Genomic DNA, 16,817 nt, shown 5'->3' on the forward strand with positions numbered 1-16,817 from the left:
CTGTGAAAATAACTGAGATTTAGATAGCCCCCCCCCAAAAAAAACAATTGTTGCTAATAATGAGCTAATAATTTCTTCTTTTGATTACTTATCTTATTTCATGAGGAGGCCCTTGCTTGTGTGCAACTAGTTGTGTTTGATTTGGATTGCCTTTATAATATAAAATCTAGATCTCTTTAAGGCTTAAAGAGATTTTATTATTTTAGTTTTAAAATACAAAGTGAGTATAATGTTTAACATTTGCCATAAGAATGATTATAGGGTTGTAAGAATGATCACAGAGACTGTACATTTTAAATATACATGGGTTTTTGTTTGTACCAGAGGTTTAAACTAATACATGGTTTTCATAGAACTGAAAGTCCTCTGAGAGAGGCTTTGCTTCCCTTGGTGTGGACCCACACTTGTCTTTTGTCCCATTCATGCCCTGATGCAAACAGAGAAGCAATGCAAAACACATGGAGTATCTTTTTCCTGGAGTTAAAAAGTGGAATGAGAGTACATGCCACAAGCAGAAATCCTGTTTTCAAACCACTATCAACTCCAAGAAAACGATAATCATTTGCCTAAATAGTCTTTCCCTCTTTTAAGTGATTCTGTGAATTGTAGTTTCCAAAACTACAATTTTTGGGGCAGCCCATTCCTAACCTGCGCTGGAACAGGCTGACCAGCTGGCCTGTGTTATATCCAGAGCAAGGTTCGAGGTGGACCGGGCGCAACTCTGAGTAAGGGGACTTATGCCCCCTTACCCTGAGGAATGCCTCAGTCGCCTCAGTGGGGCTACTCAGAACTGCGCCAGTTAAATTGCTGGTACAGATCCAAGCAGCCTGATATAAAACCAGGCTGCTCAGGAGAGTTAGGATCTGGCCTAAGTACTGGAGGTCGGTCCCACCCCCCCTCCTGGGGCTAGCATACCCACTGAATGCCCCCAAAACACCCTTTCCCCACCCTCCCCAAACCCCACACTGGAGGTGCAAACTTACCTCTGCCAGGGCTGGAACCAGTATGGGGAGGCCAGTGCGCATCCTTGCACCAGCCTCCCCAACTCCCGCTGTGACACGAACATGCTTTACAGCACAACACCTGGAAGCCAGCGCAAGGGACTTGTGCCAGTTTAAACACAACTCAGGATTGTGATCTAAGGGCCAAATTGCTTGGTACATCATAAGTATGGTTTGGACTCACCATGTTTCTTTCTTCTTTTTTCTGAAATTGGAGAGCTGCACGGAGTGATCCAAACACACACACACACACACACACACACACACACACACAAGCCCTGTTGGATCAGGCCAAAGGTCTGCCGAGCTCAGCATTTTGTTTCCCACCAGCTGCATCTTGGAAGCGCAAAAACAAAAGAGAAAGGCATACTTCTCTCCCATCATTGCTCCCCTGTAAGTAATATTCAGAGGCAGACTACCACTGGATCTGGAGGTAGCATATACCCATCATAACCAGTAACCACTGACAGACTGGTCATCCATGGATTTGTCCAATTCCCTTTTAAAACCATCCAGATTTGGGACATCATTTTATCTTGTGGCAATGAATTCCACAAACTAATTATATGCTATGTGAAGAAGCACCTTCTTTTGTCTCTCCTAAATCTCTTGCCAATCAGATTCAACAAAGTGACCTCTTGATATTATGAGAGAAGTAAAACCTATCTCTCTCCACACTATATATAAATGTAAGGGTCTAAATCTGGATCTGGATTGCAGCATAGTAGAGGGCACTTTAACCCTTTGTCCTTGTTTTTGTACCAATCAGAATTGCCCCCACATGATTTGCCATGTGAAGGAAGTTCCCCTTGGTGCCAATGTAAGCTTCACCCCTGAAGCAAAAGCAGCAGGGTTGGAAGGCTTCAATCTAGATTAGGACTGTAACCATACCAAACTAAGCCCCTGTCCACACACATTGTGATCCTGATCCCCAGTTGCTATTTATCACTCAAGCATGTCAGGGGTCACACTTCTTGTTCAACGTATTGTGTAGTTTGACCCTAAGGGTAACTTCAAGTTCTGACTAGCCAAAGTTAGAAACTCCAGATGGTGTTGGAGGTTTCTGGTGTTGCCTAGGAAGAACTGGAAGCTACTGTGCCTGGTGGGAGAAACCTCTTTTAACTGCATGGAGCCAGTACAAATGGGTTCTTACTGCATGCCTCTCAGTCAGAACTAGAAGATTCAGGCAGCATTTGAGGTTACCAGTCAAAAGTAGAAAGTACTATGCCGCTTGGGAAGAACCTGTTCTTGCTCCATTGAAAATGTCTGCAGCTTCTTGGGTTTTTCCTAGTTCAAACTAGATCTTCCTGATGGCCACAATAGTTTCTAGTTCTAACTAGGCAAAACCAGAAACCTTGATTGCTGCCCAGACCTCCTCATTCAGACTAGTCAGAACATTTTCTCCCAACAGATGTGGTAGCTTCTAGTTCTTTCTAGACAACACTAGAAACCTCCAGTGCCATCCAGAGTTTCTAGTTTTGACTAATCAGAACTAGCTATGGCAGATTAAGGGTTTCAAATGTAACAATATAAAATTAAAAAAAAAATTTTTTTTTTAAAGATTGACAGGAATGCAGCTGAAACACAAGAGGGGAAACACACCAGTAAAACAACCCCAAACCCACTAAAATCAAATATACAGGTGACCTATGTTATCCTCAAATTTGTAGTGTATAGTGTGAAACCTGCAGATTTCTTCATCCATGAGTTCCGAACCTGAAGGGAAGGGCCCACCTGCACCCTCCGAAGGTGAGTAGAGCACTCTCTGGTCACCTCCGGAGGCTTTCTGAAGCCTGGAGAGGCAGCACGCATTCGCCTGCGGCCTGTGCGGAGAGTGATTTAAAGTAAACTTTTGGTTTTTGGCAAAAATTGGAAGTTCACTTTAAATCACTCCAGGTGGCCCACAGAAGCTGCGAATGGAGCATTTGAAAGGGAACTCATGGTTGTTGCCAAAAATTGGAAGTTCCCTTTAAAACGCTCTGGGTAGCTTTCTGAGGCCCAAAGAAGATGCAGACAGTCTGTTTTAAAGGGAACTTCTGATTTTCACAGAAAACTAGGAGTTTCCTTTAAAATGGTCCGGGCTTCATTCTGAAGCCCACAGAGGCCATGGGTGGACGTGTGAGCCTCTGCAGCCTTCGGAAAGTCTCTGGAGGTAACTGGAGTACTGCTTTGGTCACCCTTGAAGGCTTAAAGGGCCCCTGAAATTCGCTGATTCAAACATGCACGGATTTGGTATCAACAGGGATTGCAGGAACAGAACCCCCACAGATAACACGGACCAACTGTATATTTATTTGCCTGATAATTATGATCCTGTATCACAAAGGGAAATATAGTTAATAGCTGTTACGTGATCATCTCTTATTTAAGCTGATTGCTTGCTGATATTTTCACAGTGGGCACTTAAACGTGGAAGCAGTTTCCTGAATGATCCATTAAAGTTGGAGGCTATTATCAATTGGGGTGGGTCGAGACTAGAGATCTGCAGAGTGTGAATGGAAGAGAAATCAGTCTGGAGTTGGACTGTAGCCAGGAACAGCAACAGCGACAGACTGGCAGGGGGCACCCACCTCCTTCCATGGGTTTACCTCAACTGCTTCCCCACCTCCTCCCCTCCCTGGGTTTGAAAAGGACTAGGAGGATGGAGCCCTCTCTTCTTGTAACTGCTCAGAGCTGTCTGTGCCATGCAGAGACCTGTTTGGCTGTGGCTCACATCACCACAGAAGCCTGGTGATGATTCATCTGACAGGGGCAACATTGCCTGTGTGACAGCAAATGCCAGAGGGCAGAGGAAACTGACTGGGAGGGAGGATTTAAGGAAAAAGCATGTCAGGCACAGGCAGGAGGGAAAAGGGAAACAGAGGGAAACGGGGGAGTGTTCAGGCCTTCTAAGGCCTTCGGAGGGCCTTAAAACGTCATTTCTGGTTTTTAGGAAGTGACATTTTAAGCCTTCTGGAGGCCTTAGAAGGGGGTCATTTGATGGGGGGCAGTCCTTTCAGGCTTGCCCCAGGCGGCACGGTGGCCAGGATTGCCACTGGGATAAGGAGAGATGTAGAGGCTAGGAGGGAAAATAGAGATGGAAGCAAGGAGGAAGGATCGGGAGCTACCGAATGACAGTAAGGGCGCAATCCTAACCCCTTATGTCAGTGCTTTCCAGCACTGACATAGCGGTGCCAATGGGACATGTGCTGCATCCTGCAGTTGGGTGTCACTCATGGAGGCCTCCTCAAATTAAGGGAATGTTTGCTCCCTTAACTCAGAGCTGCTTTGCCTTTATGCCAGTGCTGGACATAAGGGGTTAGGATCGCACCCTAAGGTGGCTAGAGGATCAGCAAGATTGGGCAGGGTTGGGAAAGGGAGTGTGTGGAGGAGGTCCATGAAGGGTGGGCGAAGAGGGAAAGGAAGAGAGTGAAAAAGACATTGGCAGAAGGTGGAAGAAACTGGGGTGACAGAAGAGAGGAAAGCAAGGCAGAGAAAGGCCTGCTGGTCACCTTGGCCCTAAAGCTGGAAACAGTGCTGAGCTCCTGTGGAGCATCCAGACCAGCAGTAAATAGAGATGGGCAGAGAAGGGCAAGGAGTAGAAAGGAACCAGGGAATGGCACCACTCCATCTAACCACCTCAAGCTACCATGAACCAAATGACTGGCAGGGGCAGCCGAGCTGGGGGCAAGGCAGAAACACCTGCAAACATAAGTGTGCCCTCTGTAACAGACTTACTCCAATAAATAATTCCCTTTGGGCAGCAAAGGGTAGTGTTAAAGACTCTTATTCATTCCCCTACAGCTCTGGCATGTCAGTCTCTAACCCTTTTGATATGGATCTTCCCCTTGGGAGGAAGCAGAAGGAGAAGGGCAGAGCACAGAGTTCCCCTGCTCTCCTCTGCCCTTCCTCTTCTGCTCCATTTTCCTCTTCTTTGTCCAGTCCAGGGAGGTGAGGAGCAGGGGTTGGTATATAACCAGATTGGGGGGGGGGGTAGCATTTAGTATTCCAGGAGGTCTTGGGCTGGCCCTGAGCTTGAGTCATCAGCCCACTATGGGCCCAGATTTTGCTGTTTAGGTAAGATGCACAGCCTTCTTTAGAGAACTGGTTCTTCCTCATTCCAGCAGAAGGCAGCTGTGTAGGGTGCTGGTTTAGCAGCCTCTTGAGGCCATCAGGAAGTCACCTTTGCCTACCTGCCTAGGTCTTTCAAATAGAAGAAAAATGGATTGGCTCTCTTGATTGATTTAATTTATTTTAAAGGATCAGATTAACATCTGAAAGAATATGCAGGTTAGGTGTCTGCCAAAAAAAATAAAAAATCAGGCACATTCTTCTTCTACTACGCAAATGTTCCCATATGTTTCAGTGGCTGATTTCCTGATTTATGTCTTGATTTGTAAAACCTCATGAGTGCTGCAGTTCTTTGATCAGATAGGGCAAAAAAAAAAAAACCAGGTGAACCAAATGCTGCTTTCCTCCACTCCCACAGGTGTAGAGCTTGTTTGAACTCAAATTACTCTGGAATGACACCATTGTCAGTGAAAGTGCTAGCTTGGCTTTGGGCCATTGGAGCTGGCCAAATATGTTGAAGGATGTGATTCAAGCTGTGGGCAAAGGATTCCACACATTGCACTTGTGTAAATGTCAAGTCTTGATCCTCTTTGGGTGTACTCAAGCACACGCAGCACAGGATGTCACACAGCTTTTTTGGTCTGTTGTAGTTGATAGAAAAAACTCAATGAGAAAAGCACCCTCTAGTGGACAGTGGAAGTAGCACTGGCCAATGACATTAGTGAATATATCGTGAATACTATTTCAGGTTCAATAAACAATAAGGCACATCAAAATAAAAATTGCATGTGATACAAAGTTATTATACATTAACTCAGCAGTGCTCAAAGTAGCGACCGCTGTGTGACGGAAAAGCGGTCCGCATTCAGACCGCTTCTTTCTGTTCTGCTCGACATCTCCCTCATTCAGGGGACAGGGACAGAGTGACATGGGACAGGAACGCTGTGCCTAGTATCCCAGAATGCTATGTGACTGGACACCCGGGCAGACGTAACTGCCCAGAATGTCCCTGTTCCTGAAACAAGGGGGACATCACGCAGCGCTGGAGCTGAACGGAAAGGTCCACTCACGGCACGGACGGATTCTGCCAAACCCTGGATCTGGCCCTTGGGCCAGGGTTCAGCCAGCCCTGCGTTTACTGAATACAACAATAAAGACCATGTATGAAATATTGCCGTTTTTCCAGATAGAGCAGTTGCGTTGTCAAACTGCTGCATAGGGAACTGCTCAGCAAGGAGGTTGGTGAAGTCTGTTAATCTCAAGGAAGTTGGTGACCAGTTTCTGAAGTGCCACCTTCTATCAGTCCCTATAGGTAGAGATAGGAGAAAATTATTTTATTTTTATATTTTCACAGATTTCAGTGTTTTCCGAAAGTTAGAAGTGCAGAAAGCAGTGTGATGTGTTTTAATTAAAAATTTACATTATAATTATAAATTATAATTGCTTTAAAAGTATACTGGGTAGGTAACATTGGTGGTATAGTATCAGCAGATGCAGTCACAGTCATTACCCATACACCCCCCTTAAATAACAAATAAAAACCAAATAAAACAGTTTTATTTTTTACAGATTTGAGGTTTTTTGTTTGTTGTTTTTTTACAAAAATGAGAAGTGCAAAAAATGGTGTTATGTGTTTTTATTTTGTTATCACCGTTTTGTCCCACCTCTACCTACAGGCTTCTTTCTTACCGCAAGAAAGGATTTCAGCTAATCGGGTAGCTAATACTTGGGCAGAGAAAGCTGAGTAAGCAGGACATGAGAATTCAGGAGTGGGAGTATGCTATGGGAACAAAGAGAAAGGATACTGGTACAAAGAATTATGGTCTAATAATTCAATTGACTCAGCCGCTCACCACTCGTAGTGGTGGCCAGGACGCACTCTCTGGCATTATCACTTTCTGGTGTTGTCGCTTTCTGGCAATCGCCAGAAAGCACATTATGCCACCAGAACACATGTTCTGACAGCATAATGACCCAACAGGATTGGGCCAAAAGACATTACAGAGGAAGGCAAGGATTTCAACGGGGCTGCTCATTTTTTGTGGTAGCCCTGTGTTCTTTGTTAGATGGTGTGCATGTGCCCACAAAGGATACAGTGCATGAAGGATCTTTGCTGACTCCTCCTCATGTGCACATGCCCAGTTGCACATGCCCTGCAACATTTTATGCACACAACACAGCTATGCCAAAAAAAGAGGAATATGGATTTGGACTGGAGCTGGGACCCCGCATGGATCTGAGAGGAGAGCCTGATTGGAATATTTGTATCATGGAAGCTGTTGCAGTACAATTTAGGAACTGAAGACGTTTACAGATCAGGAAGCATGTGTCCTTTTGATTCTGATTAAACAAATTAATGATTAAACGAATTTTTTGTTTGATTTCGTGTGCGTGTTTCCCAGTTAGACTCTCTGTCTCAGACTGAGAAGGAGAGGAAATGAATCATGGTAATGGCATGGCTCAGTGCCCAGTGTCTGAGGCCCTGCACACTTGCTGACTTTTTCTTTAGCTTTATTCAGGACATATAAGGGTCATATGCAAAGCAAAAGGAAAAACCATTGTACTCCATGCGCTATATGCAGCCCCCCCCAAAGCAGGTTTTCCACTCTGGTGTGACCAAGAACGTGAACCCAGAACCAGAACACTGCAGATAGGAAAATTCTTGATTCTTAATGGTTGGAGTCAGTAATTGGGAGTGGGGGGCAGGTTTGGCTCCCAGACCTATGGCATCCCCAAATGCATCTCTTACTTCTCCTATATAAATAGCTGCCACTGAGGAAAAGTTAAATGCTGCACTTGGGGATACAGCTGTAGAAAGGCCCAAACCTACCCTCAGCCCCTAACAGAACTCAGAATACCTTTATTGGCATAAAGATACAGAAATATGACTTAAAAAACAACAGATTTAAAAATCCTCACTGTCCCTAACAGTGGGGCCCGCATCATTCTGAGCCCAGTTGCCTGTCATTCAGACCCAGGGAGTCAGTTGGCTGGTGTAGAGGTAGAAGCTTAGACAGGAGGAACAAATGGGGGACATCATTCAATGGTTGGGGAGTTGGGGTGAAATGAGTTGGAGCTCTCCTTCTCTCTATTTTGCAAAATGTGACGAATATCCTTTCTAGTATCAACAAGTATCCACCAAATTGTTTGATGAGGCATACTCAGTAATGCTCCCAAGTTTTTACGTTACATAAATGTCCATTTCCTTATATAAAATGTATCCAGCTATCTTGGAAAAAATGTTTGCTGAACCGTTGTCTGCTTTTGTGTCATTAGAACAGGTAGCTGCTGTGGCTGGTGGTGTGGTCGGAGGAATCCTTTTACTGGTCCTTATTGGGATAGCTGCATATTTCTTTTGGAAGAAGGTGTATCTCCAGGCTTCTTACGAAGAACTCACCAACTCTGCCTCCCCAGCTCATGACCCAGTTGGTTTGTGGGAGTCCAGTATTGTCCAATCGACTTCATCAATTCAGCCTCAAAATGCAAGGTGAATAGTGCTCTCTTTGTCTGTCTGCTGTCACTCATCAATATTACGGACACATTGTGTGATAGAGGCAGGCCCATGGTATCACAGGCATAAAACAACAAAACCAAACCCCAGAGTCCCTTAAAGGCATTACAGGAAACTACACACTGTCGCAAGGTCATTCCAAACACCATTGTCTGTCATGGAGCCCTACATGCTGCTTATAAGAGGTGTGGAATGCTCTGTCGGGGCCTCAGAAATGGCACATATCTCCTCAGAAATCGGAGGATGTGTGCACCACCTCAGTGCCACTCTAAAGGGCGCGCCCTCCCCTTGTCTTAAAGGGAAAGAGAGGGGGCAGCCCTCAGACTGCAGGAGTGCAGCTGCTCTCGGTGCAGTTCCCCGCTGCTCTGAGAGCCCCCTCTTCTTCTCCCCTTGAAGGGGAGGGGAGGGGACAGGCCTCAGAGCGGCACCACTCCTGGCATGCTGTTGCCAGGCCACCCCCTTCTTTATAGGAGGAGATGAGAGGACGCCCTAGACAGCATGCTGGGAGTTGCTGACTCTCTAGGGTGCCCATTTCCTCTCCTCCTATAAAGGAGGAGGGGAGGGGGATGGCCCAGTCTGGCACTGAATTGCAGCAGCAATTCTGGCCCAACCCCTCCTCCATTGGGAGGTTTTTTTCCTAAGCGAAAGAAGCCGGCAGAGCTGCTGGTTTCTTTTGCCTTAAATAAAGAAGACAAATGAGTGGCGGGGGGGGACAAGGTTGGCGAAGGCACCCCCAGAAGGTCGGCACTTCGGACATTTGCCCCACTTGCCCCCCTCTACATCTGCCACAGGCTCCCATTCTAACCAATCATGCCAGCGCCCCGCAGAGTGGGTGTTCTCCTGGTGCCCAGTTTTGCTTCCCTAGCCCAGCAGGTGCCCTTCCCTGCTGGCAATCAGTTTGCGAGGGGCCACAGACCCATGGCCCTCTCTGGGATTTGCCAGTGTTTCCCTTTGACTGAGCTAATCCCAAAGTATGAAATGAATTATTGACACCTTTTTGTTTTCTTCATCCTATTGAAAGTGGTGGTTTTCTTTGTACAGAACAAGAAGTGTTCCTTTTATCGTTCCACCGAAATTTAATAGACAAGCTTGGATTGATATGACGAATGGAGAACACATTCAGGAGGACAGTGACCTGTATGTCACGCCTGACTCTGGGCCCCGAAGCTCTTTTCATTCTCTAGGTACGTTGATGGCTGAGTAAAATATTGGGATCTGAAGTAGGTAAGGTTTGACAATATATGCATTATTTTTGGAAATCTTCAGAAATCTGGAAGGTAGGAAGGAAGGAAGGAAGGAAGGAAGTGTGGTACCTGCCCTGGTGGAAATATCTCCAATGGAATGTAGCAACCCGAAGGTTTTGAAGGAAGGGTATATCAAAAGTCAGTTGTCATTCTGCCTACTTTCCTAAGGTCTTCATCCTGCACTAGTCTGCACTGCAGATGTCTGCAGGAGCCCAATCTTGCCCTCTGGAATCACTGCAAGCTATGAAGCCTGCACAGCAAGATTGATAACGTTGATATACAAAAAAGAAAGGCATCTGCTTTTTCCATAGAAATGTAGTGCTGTTTTAAGTTTGAATCTCAAACTTAAGTTTGACTTAACTCTTAAGTTTGAAATGTGTATGTACCAACTGTGCAGAAAGCTACCCTACCAATGTGCGTTAAGTTCATTGTACTCCCATAGAGAGTCCAGTTCCCCCATGCACATGCATCACTTGATGGCTGTCAGCTAAATGCATGACTCACACCACTGAACAGTGTGATATTTGAGGGGTGATGTGTGATGGAATCAAAGTTCTGCCTAGGATCTTTCATCCATAATGGCTCATCATACATGCAAGGTCTTGTTTGATGTTGCAATCAAAAAGTGATAAATGTGCATATGTGAGCAGCACAGAGATAATGTTGTGGGGGGGGGGAAAAACCTGTTAAGTACATATTTTTTTTAATTTGTTATCCTTAACATAATGAGCTTTGGACATTTCCTCCTCTCTGTGAAGCTGGATCATACCTTGTAGGAACTATCAACCCAGCACTGTACAGGTTTCCTGAAGACAAGAGTGAGACCGACTTCCCTGAGGGCAACATTGGCCGGCTTTGGTTCTCCTTGGAATATGAGCAGGAATCGGAAAGGCTCCTTGTCTCCTTGATCAAAGCCCGGAAGCTGCAGCCTCCTTCCAGCTTCTGCAACCCCTTGGTGAAAATTTACCTGTTGCCTGATGAGAGGCGCTATTTGCAGTCCAAGACCAAGCGGAAAAATCTCAATCCTCAGTTTGATGAGAATTTCATTTTTCAGGTAAATGTTTATGTCAACGGAATGTCTTGCAGACATTCTGTGATGCTGTAGCGTCTGTGTTTCCCAAACATCTGATAATTGAGGGCCAAGCTGTATGTTGCATGCAAATCTGTGTGATGATAGCCTTGTGAGCGGCACCTTTTACATGAAAACCCTCTTCTTGAGCAGAGAAACTGCTCAGTGATTAGGAGTGGCAAATTCACTTGTTATTACTAATACCATGGTGGTGTATATTGGCTGCAGGATGTGGTCGATCTCATGGTATTTTGTGCAATAGATGTAGAGGATGTAAGCCATAACTCCAAGCAATTCAGAAGTCATTCCGTGTGTAAATTCTGCTTCCTGCTGTGGCATCTATTCTTTTCTGTTCTATTCTGCCCTTCTGTTCTGTTTGGATTTGCAATATTCTGTTTGCTACTCTCCAGGTTTCCAGTAATGCCTTATACCAAAGGACACTGAAGTTCTGCGTCTACCATGTGGACAAACAGAAGAAGCACATTCTCCTAGGCCAAGTCATTTTTCCTCTAAAAAATGAAACCTTAAGTGATGACAGCAAAATTATCATTTGGAGAGACTTGGAAGCAGAAATTCTGGAGGTAGGCAGCTTGGGAAAAGTTAAGTTCATTACATAAATGCCACTTGGTTTTGGGTTTTGTTTTTTTTAATTTTTAGTCAGAGCTCTCTTTCACCTTGGAAGTGAGTAAGGAATTTCTACTTCCTTCATATGCTTCATATGATTAGATGGAATGAAACAAGAAAATGTACATTGCTTTTGTAGAATACTGAGCATGTACCAAAAATTAAGAGGTCCATGGTGAGAGTGATTGGGGTAATTAGTCACACTAGACGCTGTTCCAGAACCGCCATTCAGAGCGCGATACCATAGTCTTTTGAGGCTGAAGGTTGCCAACAGAACACTCATATTATAGAATACTATATTCCTTGTAATCATCATGTTTTATTTTTATTTTTCCAGTCTAAAATACAGACTTTGGATTAAAGCATAATTAGGCAAACTGAAGCACTCTTAAGCCCCATGCTGATTTCAGTAGGAGAAAGATAAACATTTACTTAATATCCCTCTTGGTGGAACCTTATTAATGTTAGTTCACTGGGACATCAACTGAGAGAAGGTTTACTGAAGTAAACGCAGAGATGTAACTAGGGCAGAGCCTAAGGGGCACTTGCCCTGAGCCCCACACCAAGGAGGAGAGCATGACTGCCCCTCAGGCTCTGCCCTAGTTATGGAGGAGGTACTCAAAAGGCAGCCTCCACAGGAGAAGGAACGGGGGGGGGTGTGCGTGTGCGCATGCATGAAGTCATCAGCTCCCTGTTCTCTGGAGAGAACCCGGAAGTGATGTCACAATGTCATGTGACATCACTGTCCCAGGCACTGGGGCAGTATGTTAGGCCTCTGTGTAAATGCATATCATATGATTTTAGGTTGGAAGCAAAACAAAAACAAACAAAAATCACACCTTCTTCCATTCCCCCCATAAGATCTTCTCCCAGATTCCCTTGAGTTGAGAACATGTGCCGAGACTACATATGGAGTGTCCCTCCTAATAGACCCCCTGGAGAGAAGGGCTTTTATGTTGGCACGCTGTAATGTGACCCCCTCTAATGACTTGCATGGCAGATTTAGAAACACCTCCAGGGAAGATAGTTTATGTTGCTGCAATTTAGGCGAAGTAGAATCATCCACACACATCATGTTGCACTGTCCTAGATATCAAGTACTAAGGCAGCAATTTCTCGCTCCATCCCAAAACAGGGCATTCTGAGAAAGATATAATTCAATTCCTTCTAGCAGGTGATGTAGAACATACAACCCTCTCAGTCGCACAGTTCCTAAATTTGAGTATCCTGAATCGAGCCAAGCTTTCTGTACCAAGTAATCACTGAGTAGGCTACATTCTGGCAAGATCCGCAGAGTAACTGATTGTTTCTGTCTTTTAAATAATTCATGTTTGTTTGTAAAATGTAATGTACATTGTATCTGTGTGTACACATAGGTGTGCACTTATACATATATTTGTGCACTATTTAGGTTTATACTCTCTACGATTTCTGTACAGAGTTCTCACCTATCAAATGTATGCCTAATAAAGGTTTTGTTGACTGTTGACTGACTACATATGGAGTAACATTCATTCAGATGTACATCTCAACATCTGATGCAGATCTAATGTGGTGCTGATGAGCACAAAATGGTGTTGTGGGTGGTGTGTTTTTTATTGCTTAACCTCAACCACTATCTTGGGCTGTACTTATTGTTGTACATAACCTCTGATGTGAAGAGCAATAGTTTCATTCTGTGTGAAAGAGCCTCATTAGGTGTGTCATATACAACTCTACTCTTAAATTAGAATGAGGAAAACTTTTCTTTTCAATACTATGTATTTGATGAAATCATGTTTCCATGCGCAATGGACCAACGTTCTCCTCCTCCCAAAGCCTCCTTCTGAACATGGGGACCTCCAGTTTTCTCTAAGCTACAATGACTACCTGGGCCGACTTACTGTGGTGGTGTTGAGAGCCAAGGGTTTGAAGTTCCAGAATGAAAGGAATACTGCCAGTAAGTTTTGTAAGATACGTAAGGATCACATCTTCCTTTTTCTTTGTTTTTGAAGTCACCATATATATAGTACTGAAAAATAATAATCTGCATTTTACAGCATATTGCAAGGATTTTGATTTGTAAGAATAATGAATTTTCTGTGTATATTTTCAGCATTTGCTGCAGATAAAATATATTTTGAACTAAATCATATTCTATGCTAGTCTCGCCCACTGGTCTTCAATGGATGGGTTGGGACTCATGAGTCATGTTTTGACCATGGGTTGTACAAGTGGTTCAGTTTAGAGTGTTCTAAAAAAAAAAGAGAGAGAGAAAGAGACAGACATAAAATAAACAAAAAGGGTGGTTCCTGTTTTTCAGTTTGGGGATAAATCCAAGAGCAAGTATACAAAGATTTGAAACTATTGGTTTAGCAAATACAATTTAGAGTTACCACCCTTGAAAATCTCTTGCTGGCTATATTCACAGTCTTCAGAGCAGCAGCAAAAATTGCTTCCAAAAAGTCTCCTCTGTAAAGGTACTTATAGACAGGTCTGTAGATATTCTCTGAATAGTCAAACATTTGCTAAACATTCTCTCTTTCTTTGATATTTCATTTCAGTATTTAACCTTTGACAGTTGGTATTTTAATGATCAGGGACCAAGTTACCTGAAGCACTGCATTCTCACATATTAACCTGCTTCATCTCTAAGCTATCAGAAGTCCTGCTCTCTAACCCACCAACAGAAATGCAGTTGGTGGCACAATAACAGGGCCTTTTCAGTGGTAGTTTCACTGTTGTGGATCTCTCTTCCCAGAGAGATCTTAACTGTTCTGTAGTGAAAATCCCTGATCTCTCACTACACCTATTTTTCAACTGCTCTGGACCTTTTTATCAAGTTAGGTTCTTCTGTAAGTGATGCGTATATATAGTGCTTCTAGCCCATCTTGACTGGTTTTTAATCTCATCTTCTCATTTTAGGTGTGTTTGTCAAAGTGTCACTCATGAATCACAACCAATTCATCAAAAGCAAAAGGACCATGCCTGTTGTAGGATCCCCTGATCCACTGTACAATGAGACTTTCAGCTTCAAGGTTGACCAGCTAGAGTTGGATACAGCAAGCTTGAGTCTGTCTGTCCTCCAGAACACTGAGGGAGATGGTAGGGAGCTGCTTGTCATGTTGTGATGTTTTGGGGTATCCAGCTCTATCTTGTAAAATTAGCATCTTTCTGGAAGGAGGTGTTCCCACACTAGCTCTGCTGGCTTCCAAGTAGATGCTATGCTGATGTAGGGTGTAACTATATCATTCACCTGACTCATTTGGCAACCCATTTCAAAAGTTACCTACGTAGAGTGGGTCCTGACCATGCAAAAGTGGGAATCCATACCTCAAAGGCAATATAAGTATTGACCCTGGAAGAAGAAAACATGAAAGCATCATGATCTATTGTGCTGTAGGAAATGGTTCCTTAATCAGGGTCTGTATGCTGGCAAGGAGCATTAGTACAAGCAAGAGTTAAGAAGAGTCCTTTAAGAGGGATGGACACTAGTATTCTGTCTTGTAGGTGTTGGCCATTCCACTATGTACATACTATTCCTAGATGTGCAAATTGGTAACAATATGAATGTTGACTTTGTAAATCTCACACACTGTTGCTGCTCCTATTTAGAAACTTACTCACTGGGTCGTGTAGTCGTTGGACCCTTCATGTACACCAGAGGCAAGGAACTGGAACACTGGAATGAAATGCTTAACAAGCCCAAGGAGCTGGTGAAGAGATGGCATGCACTGTCTCTCAGCACTTGAAGGACAGAGGACTTCCTTGCAAGAAGAGATACTTTCTGCCTGTACGAGAGTGGAGATGTTTGCATCGTTTCAGCTCTAAAGCTCCAGCGGCCCTTCAGTTATATCTCCACAACAGAAGTTCAGTGGCAGAATGAATAAGACAATAAATACCGACTTGAAAAGCACTTGCAAGTCAGTGGACTGTCTCAGGACTACTCCACTGGACAGCACATTTTGACTTTTAGAGTCAGTGGGAGGGATGGGGCCTTCTTCTGGATTAGCAGGGAGCTTGGAGCCAAGAGAAGCTGTGGGAATCCAGGCCTTGGTTCCACCTCTTTTGACACTCTGCAACCTACCCATGTGTGGATGGAGTGGCAAAGGCAGCGTAAAGATGTTCCCTCACAATGAGGAACCTCCAGCCTGCCCAGTTTCAGCACTGGTTATCCATGTGGCCCTGCTGCACCATTGCTGAATAGGATTGGGCTGTTAGTGTTCTAAAAATCATTTAGTGTTCTAAAATCTGTCCAAAATGGGGTTGAGATTAATGTTCTTTCAGCGTGATCTTCAAATACTGCCTGCTATGCTACAATGAATGCTTGTGTTTCAACATACCTCATTGTTTGTTGTACCCCTTACAGCCCTGTGGATTATCAGTTATGTGCAGAAAGAAGATCAGGCTATGAGAAAATGTGTGTGCACAGATGTAAACATGTACACACATAAGAGAAAGTTGCAGCATTTTTCAATGTTCCCATTCAAGTCCACATTTTTTTTGTTAAACTGAGATGAATTCTAGGTGTGGTCCCTTATTATGTTAATAAATAGTGTGGATGGCTATTTAAAATAATCAGAAAGGGTCATTCCATATCAGTAACTCACTTGGGAGTTGAACCACTGATCTTTTATATCTATCAAATTACTCTTGAGATCAATGGTCACTGAGCAAAAACATTTTTTAAAATCAGGAAACCGTTTCTTAGCTGAAACAAAACAGGCTTCCTTCTGAAACAGGATACAGTGTTAATTAACTTAGTGCCCCAGTATTACAGCTTCCCTGAGAAAGCAAGGACTTGACTCTTGATTTCCTTTTTAATACATTTTAACCATCAAAGGGTATGTGGTAGAAACACCATACATTTCATTGTCTGGGACACTGATGCAGCCCTACGACTTTGGTGGTTTGTAGTCTTTACAAAGCAAGTAGGAAGCTAGCACGTATATGCACACACGTGTGCACCCCTCCCTGGAATGATTTCCCTTACTTTTCCTATCCTAACCCAGTTTTATATAATATGGGCACTGACACAACACTCAGTTCCTTTCTAAATTGGATATTTAAACCATAGTTTGGGGTGTATTTGGCAAACCATGAATACAAGGGAACCTGATTTGCACCAATCCATACTAGTGCAGTGTATATGTAATGTAGAACCATGGCCGATGCCTGGAATGGAAAGAGGAGATCATCATTTGGGGACTGACTCCTGATTTGTAAGCCAGTTTTCAGAGCACTGGGCCCAGCAGGTTCAAAGTTATGCAAATTTTGCACCTAACTGTTTTGAGCTTTGCCATGAAATCTGTACAGACATACAAGGTCTCCTCATGTAG

At 43.9% G+C, this 16,817-nt stretch overlaps 1 protein-coding gene across 1 annotated transcript; it reads left to right on the forward strand.

The window, feature by feature from the left end:
- The first annotated feature begins 3,107 nt into the window (after positions 1-3,107).
- On the forward strand, positions 3,108-15,230 carry SYT15 (synaptotagmin 15). The gene is made up of 9 exons (XM_066621390.1): positions 3,108-3,153; positions 5,961-6,041; positions 8,328-8,538; positions 9,604-9,746; positions 10,565-10,860; positions 11,286-11,456; positions 13,318-13,438; positions 14,404-14,583; positions 15,094-15,230. Exons 1-9 carry the CDS (start codon positions 3,108-3,110, stop codon positions 15,228-15,230), a joined length of 1,386 nt encoding a protein of 461 aa, XP_066477487.1.
- The last annotated feature ends 1,587 nt before the right edge of the window (positions 15,231-16,817 follow it).

Source organism: Tiliqua scincoides, chromosome 3 (genome assembly GCF_035046505.1).
Source record: "Tiliqua scincoides isolate rTilSci1 chromosome 3, rTilSci1.hap2, whole genome shotgun sequence".
In the NCBI taxonomy this organism is placed as follows: Eukaryota; Metazoa; Chordata; class Lepidosauria; order Squamata; family Scincidae; genus Tiliqua; species Tiliqua scincoides.